This window comes from Sphaerodactylus townsendi, linkage group LG03 (assembly GCF_021028975.2).
Source record: "Sphaerodactylus townsendi isolate TG3544 linkage group LG03, MPM_Stown_v2.3, whole genome shotgun sequence".
NCBI classification, from domain to species: domain Eukaryota; kingdom Metazoa; phylum Chordata; class Lepidosauria; order Squamata; family Sphaerodactylidae; genus Sphaerodactylus; species Sphaerodactylus townsendi.
The window spans coordinates 142550983-142570276 of NC_059427.1; the positions used below are offsets into that span (position 1 = coordinate 142550983).

General features: G+C 50.5%; 1 protein-coding gene across 3 annotated transcripts in view; it reads left to right on the forward strand.

The window, feature by feature from the left end:
* KEAP1 (kelch like ECH associated protein 1) overlaps positions 1 to 19294 on the forward strand; it is a 27142-nt gene continuing 7848 nt past the window's right edge. Inside the window, exons 1-4 of one of the 3 annotated variants that reach the window (XM_048489894.1) lie at positions 1 to 76; positions 5710 to 6371; positions 9601 to 10286; positions 11280 to 11485. In XM_048489894.1, coding sequence (XP_048345851.1) covers positions 5829 to 6371; positions 9601 to 10286; positions 11280 to 11485 — 1435 coding nt within the window. In that variant the 5' untranslated portion in view covers positions 1 to 76; positions 5710 to 5828. Of the gene's footprint in view, positions 77 to 245; positions 265 to 3015; positions 3070 to 5709; positions 6372 to 9600; positions 10287 to 11279; positions 11486 to 19294 lie in introns of those variants that run through there. The other 2 variants (XM_048489895.1, XM_048489893.1) reach the window with 2 other exon arrangements.

Consider the following 19294-nt stretch of genomic DNA (forward strand, 5'->3'; position numbering starts at 1 on the left):
CCTTCCTTCCGCGCATGCGCCATGGACGCAGCCGGGGGGGAGCCGCGCTCAGCTGGACGGCGGTGGCGGCGGGCGGGTGAGTGAGTGAGTGGCCGCCCCACTCTCTGTACATGCCCCGAGGGCGGGCCGGGGGGCGCGGCGGGCTGGCGGGGAAGGGGGTGACCGACGGGTGGGAGGTGGGCGGACGGGCTGGCCCCGGCCTGGGCCTGCATTACGTGGCGCTCGGCGGCGGCACAGCCCGCGGGAAGACGCGTGTCGCCGAAGGTGCACGTGAGGATGCGCGTGGAGGTGGGCGGGGAGAGGAGGCAGGCAGGCAGCCGACCCTTTGGCCAGGGCGCTGGGAAGGGGGCACCCCCAAGTCCCGTCCGTCCCCCGAGACCCGGAGCAGCCATGCTCGGGAAGGAAGCCTGGGACCTGGAGCCGGCTGCTGCAGGGTTTCCCGGGCGGGGGGGGGGGAATGCAGCAGCCCCCTCCAGCGACCCCCCCTCCCCCAGGCCCGCGTGCACAGAGCCCCCCTCCCTCCCCGGGGGCAGCCAGACTTGTTGACATCCCCGGCCCAATGGCTGCCTCCCCTGGCACCGGCTCAAGCGCTTCCCTTCCGAGCCAGGAAACGGGAGATCCGGGGCGGGGGGGGGGCGGCTGCTTTGCACTCGCGGGGAAAACTTCACCGGTCTGCTGAGCAGCAACCCGGACCGGCCGTCCCGCAAAAACGGGGCTCTGAAAGGTGGGGGGGGGGGGGCTGCCTGCAAAGGGGCATGGCCTGGTAGCCGACTGGGGGGAACCCCAAAGGTTTCCCCAGCAAGAGGCTAACGGGGGTGGTTTGCCATCACCTGCCCCTGCGTAGCAACCCCGGACTCCCTTGGTGGTCGCTCATTGAGGGACTGGAGCGCCTTCCCTATGAGGAGAGGCTGCAGCGTTTGGGACTCTTTGGTTTGGAGAGGAGGCGGCTGAGGGGGGATAGGATTGAAGCCTATACAATTATGCATGGGGTAGAAAATGTTTTCTCTCTTTCTCACAATCCTAGAACCAGGGGGCATTCATTGGAAATGCTGGGGGGAAGAATTAGGACTAATAAAAGGAAACACTTTTTCACGCAACGTGTGATTGGTGTTTGGAAGATGCTGCCACAGGAGGTGGTGATGGCCACTCACCTGGATAGCTTTAAAAAGGGCTTGGACAGATTGATGGAGGAGAAGTCGATCTATGGCTCCCAATCTTGATCCTCCTTGATCTCAGATTGCAACTGCCTTAGCAGACCAGGTGCTCAGGAGCAGCAGCAGCAGAAGGCCCTTGCTTTCACCTCCTGCACATGAGCTCCCAAAGGCACCTGGTGGGCCACTGCGAGTAGCAGAGTGCTGGACTAGATGGACTCTGGTCTGATCCAGCAGGCTCAAGACTGACCCTCCTTAACTTCCAAGACACAAGAAAGGAGATTAGCCCAGACCATCCAGTTCAAGGCAAGAGATGAGGAGAGGTGGTTTGCCATTTGTGGTCTCTGTGTAGCAACCCTGGACTTCCTTGGTGGTCTCCCATCCAGATACTGACCAACTTAGCTTCTGAGATCTGATCGAATCAGACTAGGCTGGGGCATCCAGGTGGAAGGCAAGAGATGAACAGAGGTGGTTTGCCATTGCCTGCCTCTGCCTCGTGGAGTTCCGGGGTGGTCTCCCATCCAAGTACTAACCTGGGCCGACCCCGATTAGCTTTGCAGATCTGATAAGAGTGGGATAGCCCGAGCCTTCCGGATCAGGGCACGAGCCAAACAGAGCTGTTTTGCCAATGCCTGCCTTTGCATGGCAGCCCTTGATTTCCTGTGTGGTCTCCCATCCAGGCATGAACCAAAGCTGGCCCTCCTTAGCTTCCAACATCCAATGAGGTCAGGCTAGCCTGGGCCAGCCAGGTGAGGACATTGGAAACTGTACCGCTGCATATAGTTCAGGCTACCTGCTGCTATCAGCAAGTTCCTGGTAGATGAATGTATCATGTTTATTTATTTGTCAAAACCTTCACAGCCAGCCTTTCCTTGTGGTTCAGGTGGCTGACACTAATAGCTACAACATCTGTAGCTAAAACCAAAAATATAGCAGCCAACCCCAAATCCAGCCCCCCCCCCCTTGGTGCGGTGCTTTGGTTGTCCAGGGGTCTGCAACCTGCGGCTCTCCAGATGTTCATGGCCAATTGGTCGTGCTGGCAGGGACTGATGGGATTTGTAGTCCATGAACATCTGGAGAGCCGCAGGTTGCAGACCCCTGGTACAGACAAAAGAAGTTACACCAATGCGTACTTGAAACTCACAAAGTGAGTAATTTCTTAACCAATGATACATAAAATATGATTCTGCCTTTGTTTCCTGGTAACAATTCCAGATGTTCTCACATTAGAACCTGATACCTATTATGGTCAAAGGACTATTAAAAAGAGCCTTTTAAGTGAAAATGGAATAAATTTTGGAGATTTTAGAGCTTTAGAAAAACAAGTTTACTCCTAGAGGAGAAACTTTGCATGTATTATATTGTCTTGAGAAAGGATTACTGAAATAAAGCCAAATCTGGATGTTTTATAGCCAAATAAAACTTTATGCTTACCTGTTGGACTATTTAGAGAACATCTGGAGTTGTCACCGGGAAACAAAGACAGAATCTTATGTATTGTCGAAGGCTTTCATGGCCGGATTCAACTGGTTGTGGTGGGTTTTCGGGGCTGTGAAACAGACTTCCCTCTGTGATTCACCTCTGAAGATGCCAGCCAGAGATGCAGGCGAAACGTTAGGAACAAGATCCGCCAGACCACGGCCACACAGCCCGGAAAACCCACCACAACCAACAGAATCTTATGTATCACTGGTTTAGAAATTACTCACTTTGTGAGTTCTAAGTACGCATTGGTGTAACTTCTTTTGTCTGTACCTGTTGTACACCTGCCTTGATTACTATGGTGGATGCACCTTTGGTTGTATGCCGATTTTTACAAGTCTGTTGGATCTTCCACCTCATTGATTGTGTTGATTTGTTCCAGGTAGTCTTCTCGGAGTCCCCATGAGAAAGGCAGACTGCAAATAATGAAAATAATGTAAGTAAATAAGATACGTATCATCGAAGGGTTTCGCAGCCAGATCAGCTGGCTGTTGTGGGGTTTCCAGGCTGTGTGTTTGGGGTCTGGTAGTTTTTGCTCCTGACGTTTTACCCGCATCTATGGCTGGCATTGTTGATGAAATGTATGGAGCTAAAGTGACCAGACCACAGTCACACAGCCTTGAAAAACCACAACAGCCAGTAAATAAGATAGGCCTGTTTCCCATCAGCACTTTCCGGCTTGGCCAGATGAAGAAGAGTTTTGGATTTATATCCCCCCTTTCTCTCCTGTAGGAGACTCAAAGGGACTGACAATCTCCTTGCCCTTCCCCCCCCCCCAACAAACACCCTGTGAGGTGGGTGGGGCTGAGAGAGCTCTGAAGAACTGTGACTATCCCAAGGTCACCCAGCTGGCCTGTGTTGGAGTGCACAAGCTAATCTGATTCACCAGATAAGCCTCCACAGCTCAAGCGGCAGAGCGGGGAATCAAACCCAGTTCTCCAGATTAGAGTGCACCTGCTGTTAACCACTATGCCACTGTTGGCAATAATGGGGCATGTCCTTTCCAGGGGACTGTACCACACGTGGCACCAGTCCGTGGGTAGGAATCTGACTTGAGTATGCAACAACGTTAGAGATCTGGTAAAAGCCACGTGGCCACCATGTTTCTTGAGCTCCTGGTCATTCCTTCACAGCATCTTCCTGCCTGCCTGCAGTTTTTTGGGAGTCTCACAAAGAGAAGTGTGTTTAAAAGGGAAATCGCGGGGTGTCCTATCACTGAGATGAAAACAAAATGGTATTCTACTGAGGGGGACAGACCAGACCGGACCCCCTTGGCTTGTGAATCACTTAGTTGCTTTGAGCTTCTCCACAGCATGGTTTCAGAGCGGGGATCCTCCAACTTGTTGCCGTATGCACCAGGGCAGCCCCCACCAAGACCTTTTCTGATACTTGCCAGGTGAAGTGGGTGGGGCCAGGTAGGGCTTCAGCCCAGCAGGTCGACTATGGGAGATTTAATTGGCTGTGCAGATTTTTGGAAGAGGAAGAGGAGAAGGAGTTTGGATTTATACTCCATCTTTCTCTCCTGTAAGGAGACTCAAGGTGGCTGACAAGCTCCTTTCCCTTCCTCTCCCCACAACAGACGCCTTGTGAGGTCGGTGGGGCTGAGAGAGTTCAGAGAGAACTGTGACTAGCCCAAAGTCACCCAGCGGGAATGTAGGTGTGCAGAAACACATCTGGTTCACCAGATAAGCCTCTGCCACTCAGGTGGAGTAATGGGGAATCAAACCCAGTTCTCCAGATTAGAATCTACCAGCTCTTAACCACGACCCCACGCTTTCTCAGCAGCTTCCATACAGCACAAGAATCTACATTGAGTAGCTGAAATTACATTTTGGCAATCATTTTGTGGCTCGCTCCGCCTCCTGAGGTGGCCATTTTGTGGCAGTCGTTTGGTCACTGCTGTGTCAGAATTCGAAATGTGCCCACAGACTCAAATAGGTTGGGGACCCCTGTTTCAGAGGACAGCTGTGCTGATCTGCAGTTTAACAGTTATTATGTCGGACTCCATTAGCGCCCTAAAGACCCACAGGAGTTTCGGCAAATGAGCGTTCAAGTGTCGGCGCTCTCTTCAACAGATAGGAAAGGAGTGTTGATTTTCAAAAGCTCAGACCCCAAAGGCCTAGACTGGGAAAGGGCAGGGTATCAAACCTAATTAATAAATAAAAAATAAAAGTCTTGTTGGGTGCTAAGGTGCTACTGGACCTGACATGGGACGACCCACACTCCTAGCAAAGGGGCAGAGAATAATGAATAATGAAGTCTGTCTGGCAGTACAAATCTTGTCCAGGGTACTTGTGAACGTAAGAAAGAGCCTGCTGGATCAGACCAGAGTCCATCTAGTCCAGCTCTCTGCTACTCGCAGTGGCCCACCAGGTGCCTTTGGGAGCTCACCTGCAGGAGGTGAAAGCAATGGCCTTCTGCTGCTCCTGCTCCTGAGTACCTGGTCTGCTAAGGCATTTGCAATCTCAGGTCAAAGAGGATCAAGATTGGGAGCCAGAGATTGACTTCTCCTCCATAAATCTGTCCAAGCCCCTTTTAAAGCTACCCAGGTTAGTGGCCATCACCACCTCCTGTGGCAGCATATTCCAAACACCAACCACACGTTGCGTGAAGAAGTGTTTCCTTTGATTAGTCCTAATTCTTCCCCCCAGCATTTTCAATGAATGCCCCCTGGTTCTAGTATTGTGAGAAGGAGAGAAAAACATGACTCCACATCACGACCCTGTTGAGGGAGGAGTATGAGAGGGTTGAAAAGGACCTTGACAATCAGGACCAGATGCGACGAGGTAAAACTGTTTTGAGCCAGTGGGGGTATAGTGGTTAAGAATGGTGGATCTGGAGGACCAGGTTTGATTTCCCCAGTTCCCCATGAAGCCTGCCGGGTGACCTTGGGCCAGTCACAGTTCTCTCAGGACTCTCTCAGCCCACGTGGGGGCAGGCAACGGCAAACCATCTGTGAGCGCCTCTCGCCTTGCCATCCTGGGTCAGCCGTCACTTGACCGCCCGCACAGACACATGACAAAATGTGATCCCCCGTTGCTTTGCCTTCTGATTGGAAGTCTCTATCCCTGTCCAGGTGTGGAAACGTTGCTGCCCGTTGAGACCCCGTAGGATGTTCCTCTGCACGACCAGCTGCCGCATCCCTGCTTTTCCTTCTTTGCCTCTTGGTGCCATGAGCCCACGGCGTCTTCTGTGATGTACTCCCCGGAATGCAAAGCGGAGGTGACCCCCTCGCACAACGGCAACCGCACCTTCAGCTACACGCTGGAGGACCACACCAAACAGGCCTTCGGCATCATGAACCAGCTGCGCCTGAGCCAGCAGCTGTGCGACGTGACCTTGCGGGTCAAGTACCAGGACCTGGCCCCGGCCGACTTCCAGGCCCACAAGGTGGTGCTGGCCTCCTCCAGCCCCGTCTTCAAGGCCATGTTCACCAACGGCTGCCGGGAGCAGGTCATGCAGGTGGTGCCCATCGAGGGCATCCACCCCAAAGTGATGGAGCGCCTTGTCGAGTTCGCCTACACCGCCTCCATCTCGGTGGGCGAGAAGTGCGTCCTCCACGTCATGAACGGCGCCGTCATGTACCAGATTGACAGCGTGGTCAAAGCCTGTTGCGACTTCCTGGTCCAGCAGCTGGACCCCAGCAACGCCATTGGCATTGCCAACTTCGCGGAGCAGATCGACTGTACCGAGCTGCACCAGCGGGCACGGGAGTACATCTACATGCACTTTGAAGAGGTGTGAGTGGGTTACGTGAGAGGAGGGTGGCAAGGGCAGCGGCCCCTGAGCAGGCCTCACACCCGCTTTCTCCTCCCTTTGGTCCTGTTGCAAGAGGCCTCTTTCCCACTTGGTTGGAGTCTGCGTCTCACTCCTTAACGGGGCTCAGACAGTGTGGTGTAGTGGTTAAGAGCCGGTGGATTCTAATCTGGAGAACTGGGTTTGATTCCCCATTCCTCCACCCGAACGGTAGAGGCTTCTCTGGTGAACCAGATGTGTTTCCGCACTCCTGCATTCCCGCTGGGTAACCTTGGGCCAGTCACAGTTCTCTCAGAACTCCCTCAGCTCCACCTACCTCCCAAGGTGTCTGTTGTGGGGAGAGGAAGGGAAAGGCGCTTGTAAGCCACCTTGAGTCTCCTTACTAGGGAGAAAGGTGGGGTATAAATCCAAACTCTTCTTCCTCTTCTTTCATCAGAAGCCCCCCTGGGCAAAAGCCTGGTTTGGCTTCACCCACCTTCTACAATCACTGTGCAGTGATGCCTGTGAAGGTGCCCGTGAGCACCACATCCCCCCCCCCCCGCGTTTGAGACAAAGAGCAGCCTTGGATATTATGGTGGTCTTACAAGGGGCTTCCCTGCCTTCTGTATCTTCTACACACTTCCCCTCCCTCTCTCAGTCTAAATGGGTCCTTTGTCCCATTCCTTATGTGCTACCTCTGCTGCGTCTGGTGATTCCTCCACCGCAAAATGTGTGGCAGTCTCTCACGCTGCTGTCTTATGCTCCATTTTGCATAATTAAAGAGAAAAAGAGTTTTGAATTTATATCCCCCCACCTTTCTCTCCTGTAGGAGACTCAAAGGGGCTGACAATCTCCTTTCCCTTCCCCTCCCCCCACAACAAACACCCTGTCAGGTGGATGGGGCTGAGAGAGCTCCGAAGAACTGTGACTCGCTCAAGATCAGCCAGCTGGCCTGTGTTGGAGTGCACAAGCTAATCTGATTCACCAGAGAAGCCTCCACAGCTCCAGTGGCAGAGTGTCAAACCTCGTATCTGGAAATCATGGAAGCTGTAGATTTGTTCTAAAGCCTTTATTTCAGAGCGTAGGGTAACGTCGTGAAAAGAGGAATCTGGCGATTCCCGCACAAACCCCTTACCTATATCCCGTTGCCCCCTCCCACCGAGCCAAAAGGCTCCCACTCTCCTCTACAAACTACAAAGCATTTACTACAAAGCATTGCGAGCCTGGGAACAGTTCAGACTTTCCTTTGATAAGATCTGTGTCCAGGATACCCTGGGGCGCCAAGGGGAAGACACCGGACTTTCGTCCCATATCAGAGGATGGTACACCGCCTTCCGCTGCCCTACCTGCTATTTGGCAAATTAGAGTGCACCTGCTCTTAACCACTACTGCTCCTGGCCATGGGACTTAAACCTCTCCTGGCATTGCCCACAGACAGTCATCATAATCATTGAGATTTAGGCGTGGGCAGGTGAGATCCCTGGATTGTGTGGCAGGAGCTGGGAGAAGGGCAGGTGACGCTGGACTGCCGAGGACACGGCCTTCTGCTTTACCGGCACAGGCAGCCGACTGTGAGGGAGGCCGCTGGAAATCTTCCATGAAAAACCACAACAGAGATTTATGAATAAGGAAAAGGATTTTTAAATTCAGTCTTCAGAATACTTTGCACGTTACTAGAATGATTCTTGTTTGCAGCCCTGTGAGGTAGGCCGGTTGTTGTTACCTCTTGTCCAGGGGTCCTTTTACCCAGTGGGCACCTTTGGAGTTCTGGCACAAGGCAATGGGTCAAAGAATAGAATCAGAATCGTAGAGTTGGAAGAAACCCCAAGGGCCATCAAGTCCAGCCCCCTGCCATGCAGGAACACACAATCAAAGCACTCCCAACAGGTGGCCCTCCAGCCTCTCTTTAAACCCACCCCCCAAAAGAAGAAGACTCCACCACACTCCGAGGGAGTGCATTCCACTGTCGAACAACCCTTACTGTCAGGAAGTTTTTCCTAATGTTTAGGTGGAATCTCTTTTCTTGCACCTTGAATCCATTACTCCTGGTCCTAGTCTCTGGAGCCACAGAAAACAAGCTTGCTCCCTCTTCGACATGGCATCCCTTCAGATATTTAAGCATAGCTATCCAACCACAAAACGGCCCCCACAAGAGGCGGAGTCACACCCGAAGTCCCAGTGCAGGGGGCGAGAGGAGTGAGTGGGTAATGCCAACCCTGTGATGGCAGATGTCACTGAAACAACAGCATATTATTTTAATTTGCACAGCCAGTAAGATCTGTAGTGGCCAATCAGAGCCACTCCCACTATCTAAAAACTGTTGGTGGGTACCAGGAAAGATGTTAGCAGGCCACAAAGGCACCACACTGGGACTCTGTCTGGCATTGAATCTTAGGAAGTGGTTTGTTGAGGGCTGCCCACTGGGTTCGTGGCCATGGAAAGGTGGACGTGCCACTCAGAAAGGCCCTCTTTTTAATTCCTCCTTTGCTCCGCTTTGCTGAGCACCATTCTGAAAACTGAGGCAGCTGCTGCATTGATGCGTCCTGCTCAGATCGAGGGTTTTCTCTCCACCGCAGAGTTTTGCGGGGTTTGCTGACTTAGACAGGCCCTCAAAAACCAACAGAGCGATTCAGCGAGTGCAGTTGTTTAATGAGTACACAAGGCTAGGAACAGAGACAGTGACCTGCAAACTGGACCACAACGTTGCTGCCACGAGGTAGCTCAGCTGCAACCTCTCTTTTACAGCCAGCCTCCCGTTCCCTGGTACAATAACCTCTTGCAGTTGGGTTGCTTCAGTCTGGCTCCTGTAAGGACTTAGCATCCAAGTCAGCTGCTAACCTGCTACTGCGTCTCCTCTGCTGTAATCTTGCATGCAGTCTCCTCCTGCGTTGCTCCTGGGGCTCTGGAGGCGGAGGGCGGGGTGGTGGTGACGGGGCTGGCAGGGTCCCTTCTGGCTCAGTGTGAAGAGGCTGAAGAGTCTCAGAGCTAGACCCTGGCTGGGGAATCTCAGAGATTGGACCTGGCTGTGGATCCCTGCCCGCCTGAGCCTCTAGACCTGGTCCTGCAGGGACTAGTGACTGGTCAGGCTCTGCATGCACAGGCGGTGCCTGGCGATCTGGAACCAAAACTGTCCCCTCCTCCCCATCTGAGTCTTCCTCCCGGGGGTCCCCACCTAGACCAGGCTGAGCCGGAACGTTTGCAGACATGATCCCTGTTGCCCCCTCCCTCGCAGGTGTGCAAACAGGACGAGTTCTTCAACCTCTCGCATTGCCAGCTGGTGACGCTGATCAGCCGGGACGAGCTGAACGTCAGGTGCGAGTCGGAGGTCTTCCACGCCTGCATCAACTGGGTGAAGTACGACTGCGAGAACCGGCGCCTCTACGTCCAGGCGCTGCTCAAGGCCGTGCGCTGCCACTCGCTGACGCCGCACTTCCTCCAGATGCAGCTGCAGAAGTGCGAGATCCTCCGTTCGGACTCCCGCTGCAAGGACTACCTGGCCAAGATCTTCCAGGACCTCACCTTGCACAAGCCTACCAAAGATGCCCCCTGCCGGGCGCCCAAAGTGGGACAGCTGATCTACACCGCGGGGGGCTACTACCGCCAGTCCCTGAGCTATCTCGAGGCCTACAACCCTTCTGATGGCTCCTGGATCCGGCTGGCTGACCTCCAGGTGCCCCGCAGCGGTTTGGCCGGCTGTGTGGTGGGGGGGCTGCTCTACGCAGTGGGCGGGAGGAACAACTCCCAGGACGGCAACATGGATTCCAATGCCATTGACTGCTATAACCCCATGAATAACCAGTGGTCCCCTTGTTCTCCCATGAGTGTGCCCCGGAACCGGATCGGCGTTGGGGTGATCGACGGCTTGATCTACGCTGTGGGCGGCTCTCACGGATGCATCCATCATAACAGTGTAGAAAGGTGAGGGGCGAATTGTCCAGGCTGGGAGAGGCGGAGAGCCCTCGTTTCGTGGCTCCAAAATCCCACCCTTTGGACTGGTTTAGAGGTCCGCTAATTTTGCAAAGACTGAATGGCCAAGGATCTTAAAGTAGGGAAGTCCCTCAGATGAAGGGACCTTTGGCTGCCCCGAATGTTTTATATTCTGAAAATCTGCGAGGTGCTTTTGGACTTGAATCTAACTGTTCTACGGCAGACTAAGATGGCTGCCCTCTGAAACAAGGTTCTTAAAGTGGTTTTTTTGGGGTCAGCTACAGTTGAGTCCAGGAGCACCATAGAGACTAAGATGTTTGAGGTACAAGCTTTGGGGCAGAGGCGTAGCTGGGCTTTTTCACGTCCCCGCCCCCCCCCCCAGCACGCCCCCCCTTACTTTAGCAAACTGAGCAGGCTGGAGAACAGACCTGCCTGTGTGGGAACTACATTTCCCAGGGTCTCCTGGGAAATGTAGTTCCCACACAGGCAGGCCTGTTCTCCAGCCTTCTCAGTTTGCTAAAGTAAACGTAGGGAGGGGCGCCGTGGGGGGTGGAAATCATGCCCGCCCGCCTGCCCCCCGCACCCCACTCCACACTTACTTGCATATTCAAGTCAGATTCCTACCCACGGACTAGTGCTGTGTGTGGTACAGTCCCCTGAAAAGGGCATGCCCCAATATTGCCAGCAGTGGCGTAGTGGTTAAGAGCAGGTGCACTCTAATCTGGAGGAACCGGGTTTGATTCCCCGCTCTGCCACTTGAGCTGTGGAGGCTTATCTGGTGAACCAGATGAGCTTGTGCACTCACACACGCCAGCTGGGTAACCTTGGACTAGTCACAGTTCTTTGGAGCTCTCTCAGCCCCACCCACTTCACAGGGTTGTTTGTTGTGGGGGAGGGAAGGGAAAGGAAAGGAGTTTGTAAGCCCTTTTGAGTCTCCTCACGGGAGAGAAAGGAGGAGTATAAATCTAAACTTTTCTTCTCCAGGTACGACCCAGAGCGTGAAGAATGGCAGTTAGTGGCACCCATGCTGACACGTCGGATTGGCGTGGGGGTGGCCGTGTTGAACCGCCTCTTGTATGCGGTGGGGGGCTATGACGGCACGTGCCGCCTCAGCTCAGCAGAGTGCTACTACCCCGAGCGGGACGAGTGGGAGATGATCGCCCCCATGAGGAGCATCCGGAGCGGAGCAGGTGAGTGACTGGGGCCGGGGGGGGGGGGGGGGACTTGTGGCTGAGGACTGGCCTCCGCCTGTGGCAGCTGTTTTTCCTGTTGGTCGCTCAGTGATTGGAGTGTGTGTGCCCCGTTCCCCCATGAGACTGCTAGGAGGTGGGCCAGGCCGAATACCCTCACTTATTCAGCAGTGTGCTTCCTATTCCCTCGATTAGGCTGCAGCTAGGAGGTGGAGAAGGCTTAGTTGTCTACCAGAGAGAGCTCAATTTGCACATCCTCCCCATTTTCCCAATTAGGTTGCTACTAGGAAGTGGGAGAGGCTCGATTGCCTAGCAGAGATAGAATCATAGAGTTGGAAGAGACCCCAAGGGCCATCAAGGCCAACCCCCTGCTATGCAGGAACACACAATCAAAGCACTCCCGACAGATGGCCATCCAGCCTCTCTTTAAAAACCTCCAAAGGAGACTCCACCACACCCCAAGGCAGTGCATTCCACCATCGAACAGCCCTTACTGTCAGGAAGTTCTTCCTAATGTTTAGGTGGAATCTCTTTTCCTTCACCTTGAACCCATGACTCCGTGTCCTAGTCTCTGGAGCAGCAGAAAACAAGCTTGCTCTCTTACCAACATGACACCCCTTGGTTATCATGGTTATCATGACACCTCTTAACGTTCTCTTCACCAAACTAAACATACCCATCTCCCTAAGCCTTTCCTCGTAGGATCTTTGACCATTCTGGTTTCCCTCCTCTGGACCTGTTCCAGCTTGTCAATATCCTCCTTGAATTGTGGTGCCCAGAACTGCACACAATATTCCAGGTGAGGTCTAACCAATGCAGAAGAGAGAGGTACAATTACATCCCTTGATCTAGACCAGGGGTAGGGAACCTTTAACACTCAAAGAGCCATTTGGACCCGTTTTCCACGGGAAAAGAAAACACTTGGAGCCGCAGATAATTTTTGACATTTAAAATAAAGATAACACTATATATAGAGTTTTTTTAACCTTTACTTCGGCTCATTCTGAGAAGCGCATGGATGCGCCCGCCCTGCTGCCTGCAGGGTGGGTGGGCAAGGATGAAGCCAGTGGCTCAGCTCATGGAGCCACAGTGCAAGGGCAGAAGAGCCGCATGCAGCTCTCGAGCCGCAGGTTCCCTACCCCTGATCTAGACACTAGACTCTTATTGATACAGCCCAGAATCTCATTGGCTTTCTTGACCGCTGCATCACACTGCTGACTCATGTTCAGTTTGTGATCCACTAAGACTCCCAGATCCCTCCCAGAGATCGTTTGTTCTGCAGCACATGCACCCCATACCACCAGTTTGGCTGCTATTCAGAGATGGGGAAGGCTAAAATGTCCAGCAAAGATGGCTCGGTCTGCATCAAGTGCACCCTGGACCCCCAATTAGGCTGCTGCTAGGGGCTGGGGGAGAAGGAGACCTGGGGAGCAGCACCCTTGGTAAGGCAGAAGCCGCAGCCGTTAGCTGGGCGAGACAATGGCAAGGGGAGAGGAGGGCCAGCTGAAGGTTCCTGAAAAGATGCTCAAAGGTGTCAACAGTTCTGTGCAGTGACTCCCCGGCATCTCCCTCCTTCCTCTGGCCGAGGCACCCCCCACTTTTGCATCTGCAGGACCTGCCGATTCCTTGTCTTCCTGCCCCTGGTGACCGTTTACAGTGAAGCATGTCTGATGCGCCCCTCTTTCATTCCCGCCTGCTTTGTGCTGTGCTGAGACGGTGCAAGCCCGGGAGCAGCCTGGAGTGGAATGACGCCGGGAGGGAAGGGGTTGGGTTCTTATCTCCACACACACACCCCAACTAGTGTGGTGCAGTGGGTGAGAACAGGTCCGCTCTAATCTGGAGAACCAGGTTTGATTCTCCGCTCCTACACATGAGTGGTGGACTCTAACCTGGTGAACTGGACTTGTTCGCCTGCTCCTACACATGAAGCCCGCTGCGTGACCTTAAGCCAGTCACAGTTCTCCCCAAATTCTGTCAGCCCCACCTTCCTCACAGGGAGCTTGGTGTGGGGAGAAGAAGGGGAAGGAGTTTGTAAGCCGCCTTGAGACTCCTTACAGGAGAGAAAAGCAGAGTATGAATCCAGACTCCTCCTCCTCTTCTACCAGTCACTTTAAAACTGAGAGCTGTGTTATGCTTGCCTTTCCCGGGGACTACAAGAAGGTCTGGCCCCTCATCTGCCCCAAGCCTGATTTTACACCTTGGGAAGGGAGGGGGGTGGCAAGAGCAGAGGGCCGGTTCCTGTGCATTTTGCACCATCCTCTCATGAAGAAGAAAAAGAAGAAGAGTTCGGATTTATATCCCCTCTTTCTCTCCTGTAAGGAGACTCAAAGGGGCTGACAATCTCCTTTCCCTCCCCACCCCCCACCACAAACACCCTGTGAGGTGGGTGGGGCTGAGAGAGCGCCGAAGAACTGTGACTAGTCCAAGGTCACCCAGCTGGCACGTGTTGGGGTGCACAAGCTAATCTGGTTCCCCAGATAAGCCTCCGCAGCTCAAGTGGCAGAGCAGGGAATCGGGCCCGGTTCTCCAGATTAGAGCGCACCTGCTCCTAACCACTACACCACGGTGACTCTGAACAGCTTTGATCGGGTCATGCCAACGGAGAGCCGAACTGAGTAAATCCATCTCATGTGGGTTTTCCCTTTTTCCCCACGGTCTTCACCATTTCCTAGTGTTATTACCTTTTCCAGTGAGTCTGTCCCAAGTGACGAAGGTGCTGTAGTTGCAGTTTGGTCATTTTTTGCTTCTAGCAGCATAATTACCAGAAAAAACTTTTCCCGGGCAGTATTTTATCAGGCAAGATTGTGTGAAGCGTGTTTGGTGTTTCCCATGTCATAACTGTGTGCGCTGTATTTTGGGAAAATGCCTGGGAAAAGGCTAGGCCAGAGGTCTGCAACCTGCAGCTCTCCAGATGTTCATGGAGTACAAATCCCATCAGCCCCTGCCAGCATGGCCAATTGGCAGAATTACACACGGCATAGGCAAAAAGATGGGCTGAGGCAGAGCCATTCATGCTCCAAACTGCTGCAAATCAGCCTGTGTAATAGCATCTCGCATGCAGAGGCACGGCACTATAGCCGTGGTGGCGAACCTATGGCACTCCAGATGTTCATGAACTGCAATTCCCATCAGCCCCTGCCAGCATGGCCAATGGGAATTGTAGTCCATGTACATCTGGAGAGCCGCAGGTTGCAGACCCCTGGGCTAGGCTGAAAAAACTTTCTCCTTGGGTTGGGGTTTTAACATGGGCAGAGGAGTTGAGAGAACAGTCCAACATTATAGAGCGCAGGTGTCAAACTCGCGGCCCTCCAGATGTTCATGAACTACAATTCCCATCAGCCCTTGCCAGTATGGCCAATGCTCATGTTGGGAAGGACTAATGGGAATTGTAGTTCATGAACGTCTGGAGGGCCGCGAGTTTGACACCCCTGTTATAGAGCAAAGAAAATAAAGTAAAAGTGTAATCATTAATTAAAAGTTCAAAGATGTTGTTGATGGTATACATTGATTATATCACAATCACAATAGACCTTTATTGGCATAAGGTAGTCACAAGCCTTTATTGGCATAAAATAAACATACAAAATCAGCATACAAAATTTGCCCATTATTGCTCACAATTATAGACACTGGTACTAAAATACTAAAATATATACATGGTCCTTCTGTAACGAGACATTCCTTCCAGCTAAGGCTAACTCACTCTAAAACGGCCATCGATACCGACAGCAGTTTAGAAAATTACTGCTGGCTATATGTGTATTTGCAATATGGACATTGGTTAGTATTCATTCAGACTTTACGCCTATTATTGTTAGCAGAATGGCTACTTCACACACACACTGGGATCCAAGTGTTGTTCCTAAAAGCATAGGTATCTTAAGAGCATCAGTTAGATTGTTATACAGAAATGGGATAAGTGATTGTGACATTCTCGATTTTGCAAACCTACAATGAAAGAGTAAGGATCGAAAGGTCTCCACCTGACCTATATTAATGGGACAGCTTCCTCATTATCAATTGATATCTGCCATAGAGCAGCATAGTATTAGATTTCGAATCTGGCCAGTGTTGAAGCTCTTCTTAATTTAGGCTGGTGATCCTACTGTAACAATAATTGGCCATGTGTCTTGTTCAATTGGAATAAGCAGGGTCAGGGGGGGGGAAACACGCTTCAGAAAGGTTATCATATCTCCGACATCGGTTCTTCTAATAGCTTAGTTTTCAAGCGCTATATGCTTCTGATAGGAAAGAGGGACTAACGACTCTAATGAAAGCCAAGAGGTTGATTTTTTCCCTCAACCAGTTTACCTAGAATTTGTGACAGTCGGGAAAGTTAAGGAGGTGCAACAAAACTGAGTATCCTGCAAGAGTATACGTGAGCCAGTGCATTTGACAGTTCTCAGCCAGCTATCGTGGCATAAGCATATTTGTCCGAAGTCAAATATAGGCTGCTATGAAGCACAATTTGTAAGCCCATAATTTTGTACAAAACGGGACTGGGCTGTGTTTATTTTTGTTTATAGCTCCATCCAATGAGTGCTCCAGAGCTGAGAGTCGGATTTGTATTGAACACCTTCACGTGGATGAAAGGTACTTCAGTGGCCCACAGGAAAAGAAAACGCTGAATTGCTAGGGCACTGTTGTTAGCTGCAGCGAAAAGCAATTTCCTGCATGTACTGCCTGCAATTATGCTGCTAGTAAGAGTTATGCCCAAATATTTGAACTGGTTAACTTGTTCTATGGGTCTGTTATTGATGGTCCATGGTTGATTCAGGGGGGGTCTTCTTGTTGCACAATATTTTATTTTTTCATAGTTAATTACTTCAGTTCAAGCCCTCTTACAATATCTGGTACAGCAATTAAGAGGACGAGACCAACTTTAGTGTGGGAAAGAAGAACAGTGTCGTCAGCATACAGTAACGCGGGCACGTGTTTAGTGCTTAGTTTGGGAACATGTATTGGCATAAGGTATACAAACGTGAATATAAACCGTTATTAAATTTAAAAGAGCTGTACATGCCGTCTATGAGTAGTTTTACATTCTAAGATCATAAGAACATAAGAACATAAGAACTAGCCTGCTGGATCAGACCAGAGTCCATCTAGTCCAGCATCTCATCAGATTCCACCAGGTGCCTTTGGGAGTTCACATGCAGGAGGTGAAAGCATCTTCTGCTTTGCTGCTGCTGCCCCATAACCTGGTCATTCATAAGGTACTAAGTAAATCTGAGATCGAGGAGGATCAAGATTGGTAGCCATAGATTGACTTCTCCTCCATAAATCTAACGTCCAAGCTTTTTTTTTTTAAAGCCACCAAGTTAGGTGGGCCATCACCACTTCTGTGGCATATATTCCTAAACACCAATCACACGCTATGGAAGAAGTGCCTTTATTAGTCCTAATTCTTCCCCAGCATTTTCTCAATGAATAAATGCCCCTGGTTCTAGTATTGTAGAAAGAGAGAAAATTCTTCTGTCAACATTTTTCACCATGCATAATTTTTTTATATAGATCAAATCATATCCCCCCCCCTCAGACGCCTCCCTCTCTCCAAACTAAAGAGTCTCAAACGCTGCAGCCTCCTCATATGTTGGGTGCTCCAATCCTTCAATCATCCTACTCTCTGCACTTTCTATCTCTTTCGAGCATCCTTTTGAGATGTATGCACTAGAACTGAACATTAGTAATTTTAAGTGTCGCACTAATTTATATATGGGTATATAATCCTTGCAGTTTTATTCTCAATTCTAATGATCCCAGTAGAGTTTGCCCTTTTCACAGCTGCAATATGCATTGAGTTGATATTCCTAAGGAACTATTCAAACTAAGATTTGGAACTTTCTCCTATTCAGACTGATAGCACTGACCCCTGCATGTGTATATGAAGTTTGGATTTTTTGCCCTATGTGCACTCTTGTATTTTGCTACATTGAACTGCATTTGCCATTTCTAGCCTCCATTCACCTAATTTATCAAGGTCCACTTGAGCTCTTTTCTAACTCTTTGTGGTTCTAACACCCTATAATTTGTATCATCTGCAACCACACCACACTACCCACCCCTACTCTAGGTCATTTATAGTCAGTTAAAGAGCACTGGTCCCAAAACGGACTTTGGGGACACCACCTGACATCTCTCCATTGTGAGAACTTCCTATTTATACTCACCTTGTTTCCTGTCTCCCTGCCAACCAGTTTTTAAATCCATAGGAGGACTTCCCCTCTTATTTTCATGTTGAGTTTTTCTCACAGCCTCTAGAGAACTGGTTAAAGTTTGAAACTGCATAGCGTCCACTAGTTCCCTCTCTTATCCACACAGTCTGTTTGCTAACCTCAAAGAACCCCAGCAAGTTTGTAAGATGCATTGCCCCCTATAAAGCTTCTTTCATGTTAATTTTCAGCAGGTCTTGCTTTTTCACATGCTTTAATAATTTTATCTTTTAATAGATTCCTACTAATGGCCTAGGACAGATGTCAAACTGACTGCCTGTAATTTCCTGGGTCCCCTGACCTTTCTAAAGATTTATTTTCACATCTCCAGCCCTTCTCAGGATGGAGCTTGATTTCAGTAGATAAGTTGCATATTAGTGAGGAAGACAGTAATTTATGCTTGAGCTCTGAGAACTCCTGGAATAGTTCTGCACCCAATGTGGGATTTGTATAGTATTTAGTTTATCAACAAGCTGTGAACTTCTTCCTTGCTCTACCACTATCTTCAAGTAGTTCCTAGATTCACCCTCCCAAGAAGCTTGGTTCAGGTGCAGAATGTTCTCACCCTCTTAGCATATGCAAAAGAATTCATTCAGCTCACCTCTCCCTGTCATCTTTACACCTCCTTGTTCCCTTCATCATCTTAACGCCTACCGCCTGTAGCTGGCTTCCTAGTTTTCTTTGATGTACTCTTGAACTGGTTGCTAGCTTGATGTTCAGAGCCACAAGGCCCTAACTCTTTTTTGTTCTTCTTGTTGTTTCTGTTAACTTTGTTTCTTATACCATTTAGGCCTCTGTATTCTTTCACCAAGGTTGGGACTGGCTTTTGGGGCATCTTTTTTTCCCACACTTCCCCTAAACCTCCCTACAATCCATGGCTTCTTGACTGGGCTGCTTTTCTAACTCCATGGAACACATTCTGAAGAGGCTTTTAAGACTGTATGAAGAACCTAAAGCACTTGGACAGTTTTGACTCTCTTGATTTTCTCCTTTCAGCCTCCCAAGCATTCATCCCTTCATCTTTGAGAAATTTTCCTTTCTGAAGGCTAATGTAATTTATTTAGAAGTATTTGTTCAGATGCAGAGATACTTTAAATTCATAGTATTAGGCTGCTGTTCTTAGGTTTTTTTTTTTTTTTTTCCTCCAATGGACACTTCCTGACAGGTCCTGGGTCCCACATAATTAGATCTAGAGATCACTCCTCCTGGTTGGTTCCCATGTCCATCTGCTCTGCTTACAGTCATTTAGCATATCCAGGAACAAATTCTCCTTACTAAGCACCTGAATATGCCTTGTGTCTATGGGGATAGTTAAACCTACCATTACCACCTACATTTTGCTTTTTGTTGGCCTCTAATTTCTTTTTTTTTTCCATCTTCAGAATCCTCTCTGCACCTTTGGGTCAGGGGATCTATACATGGTTCTTACTATAAATCCAGGTCGTCTCTATATTGATATGAGTCCACAGGCTTTAGAGGAACCAGTCTCTGTATTGTCTATTTTGAGGTAGATACTCTATGCTCTCTTTTGGATGTAGAGTGGCCACCCCACCTAATTTGGGTCCTATCTCTTCCCAGTAGAGCTCTGTAACTGGGA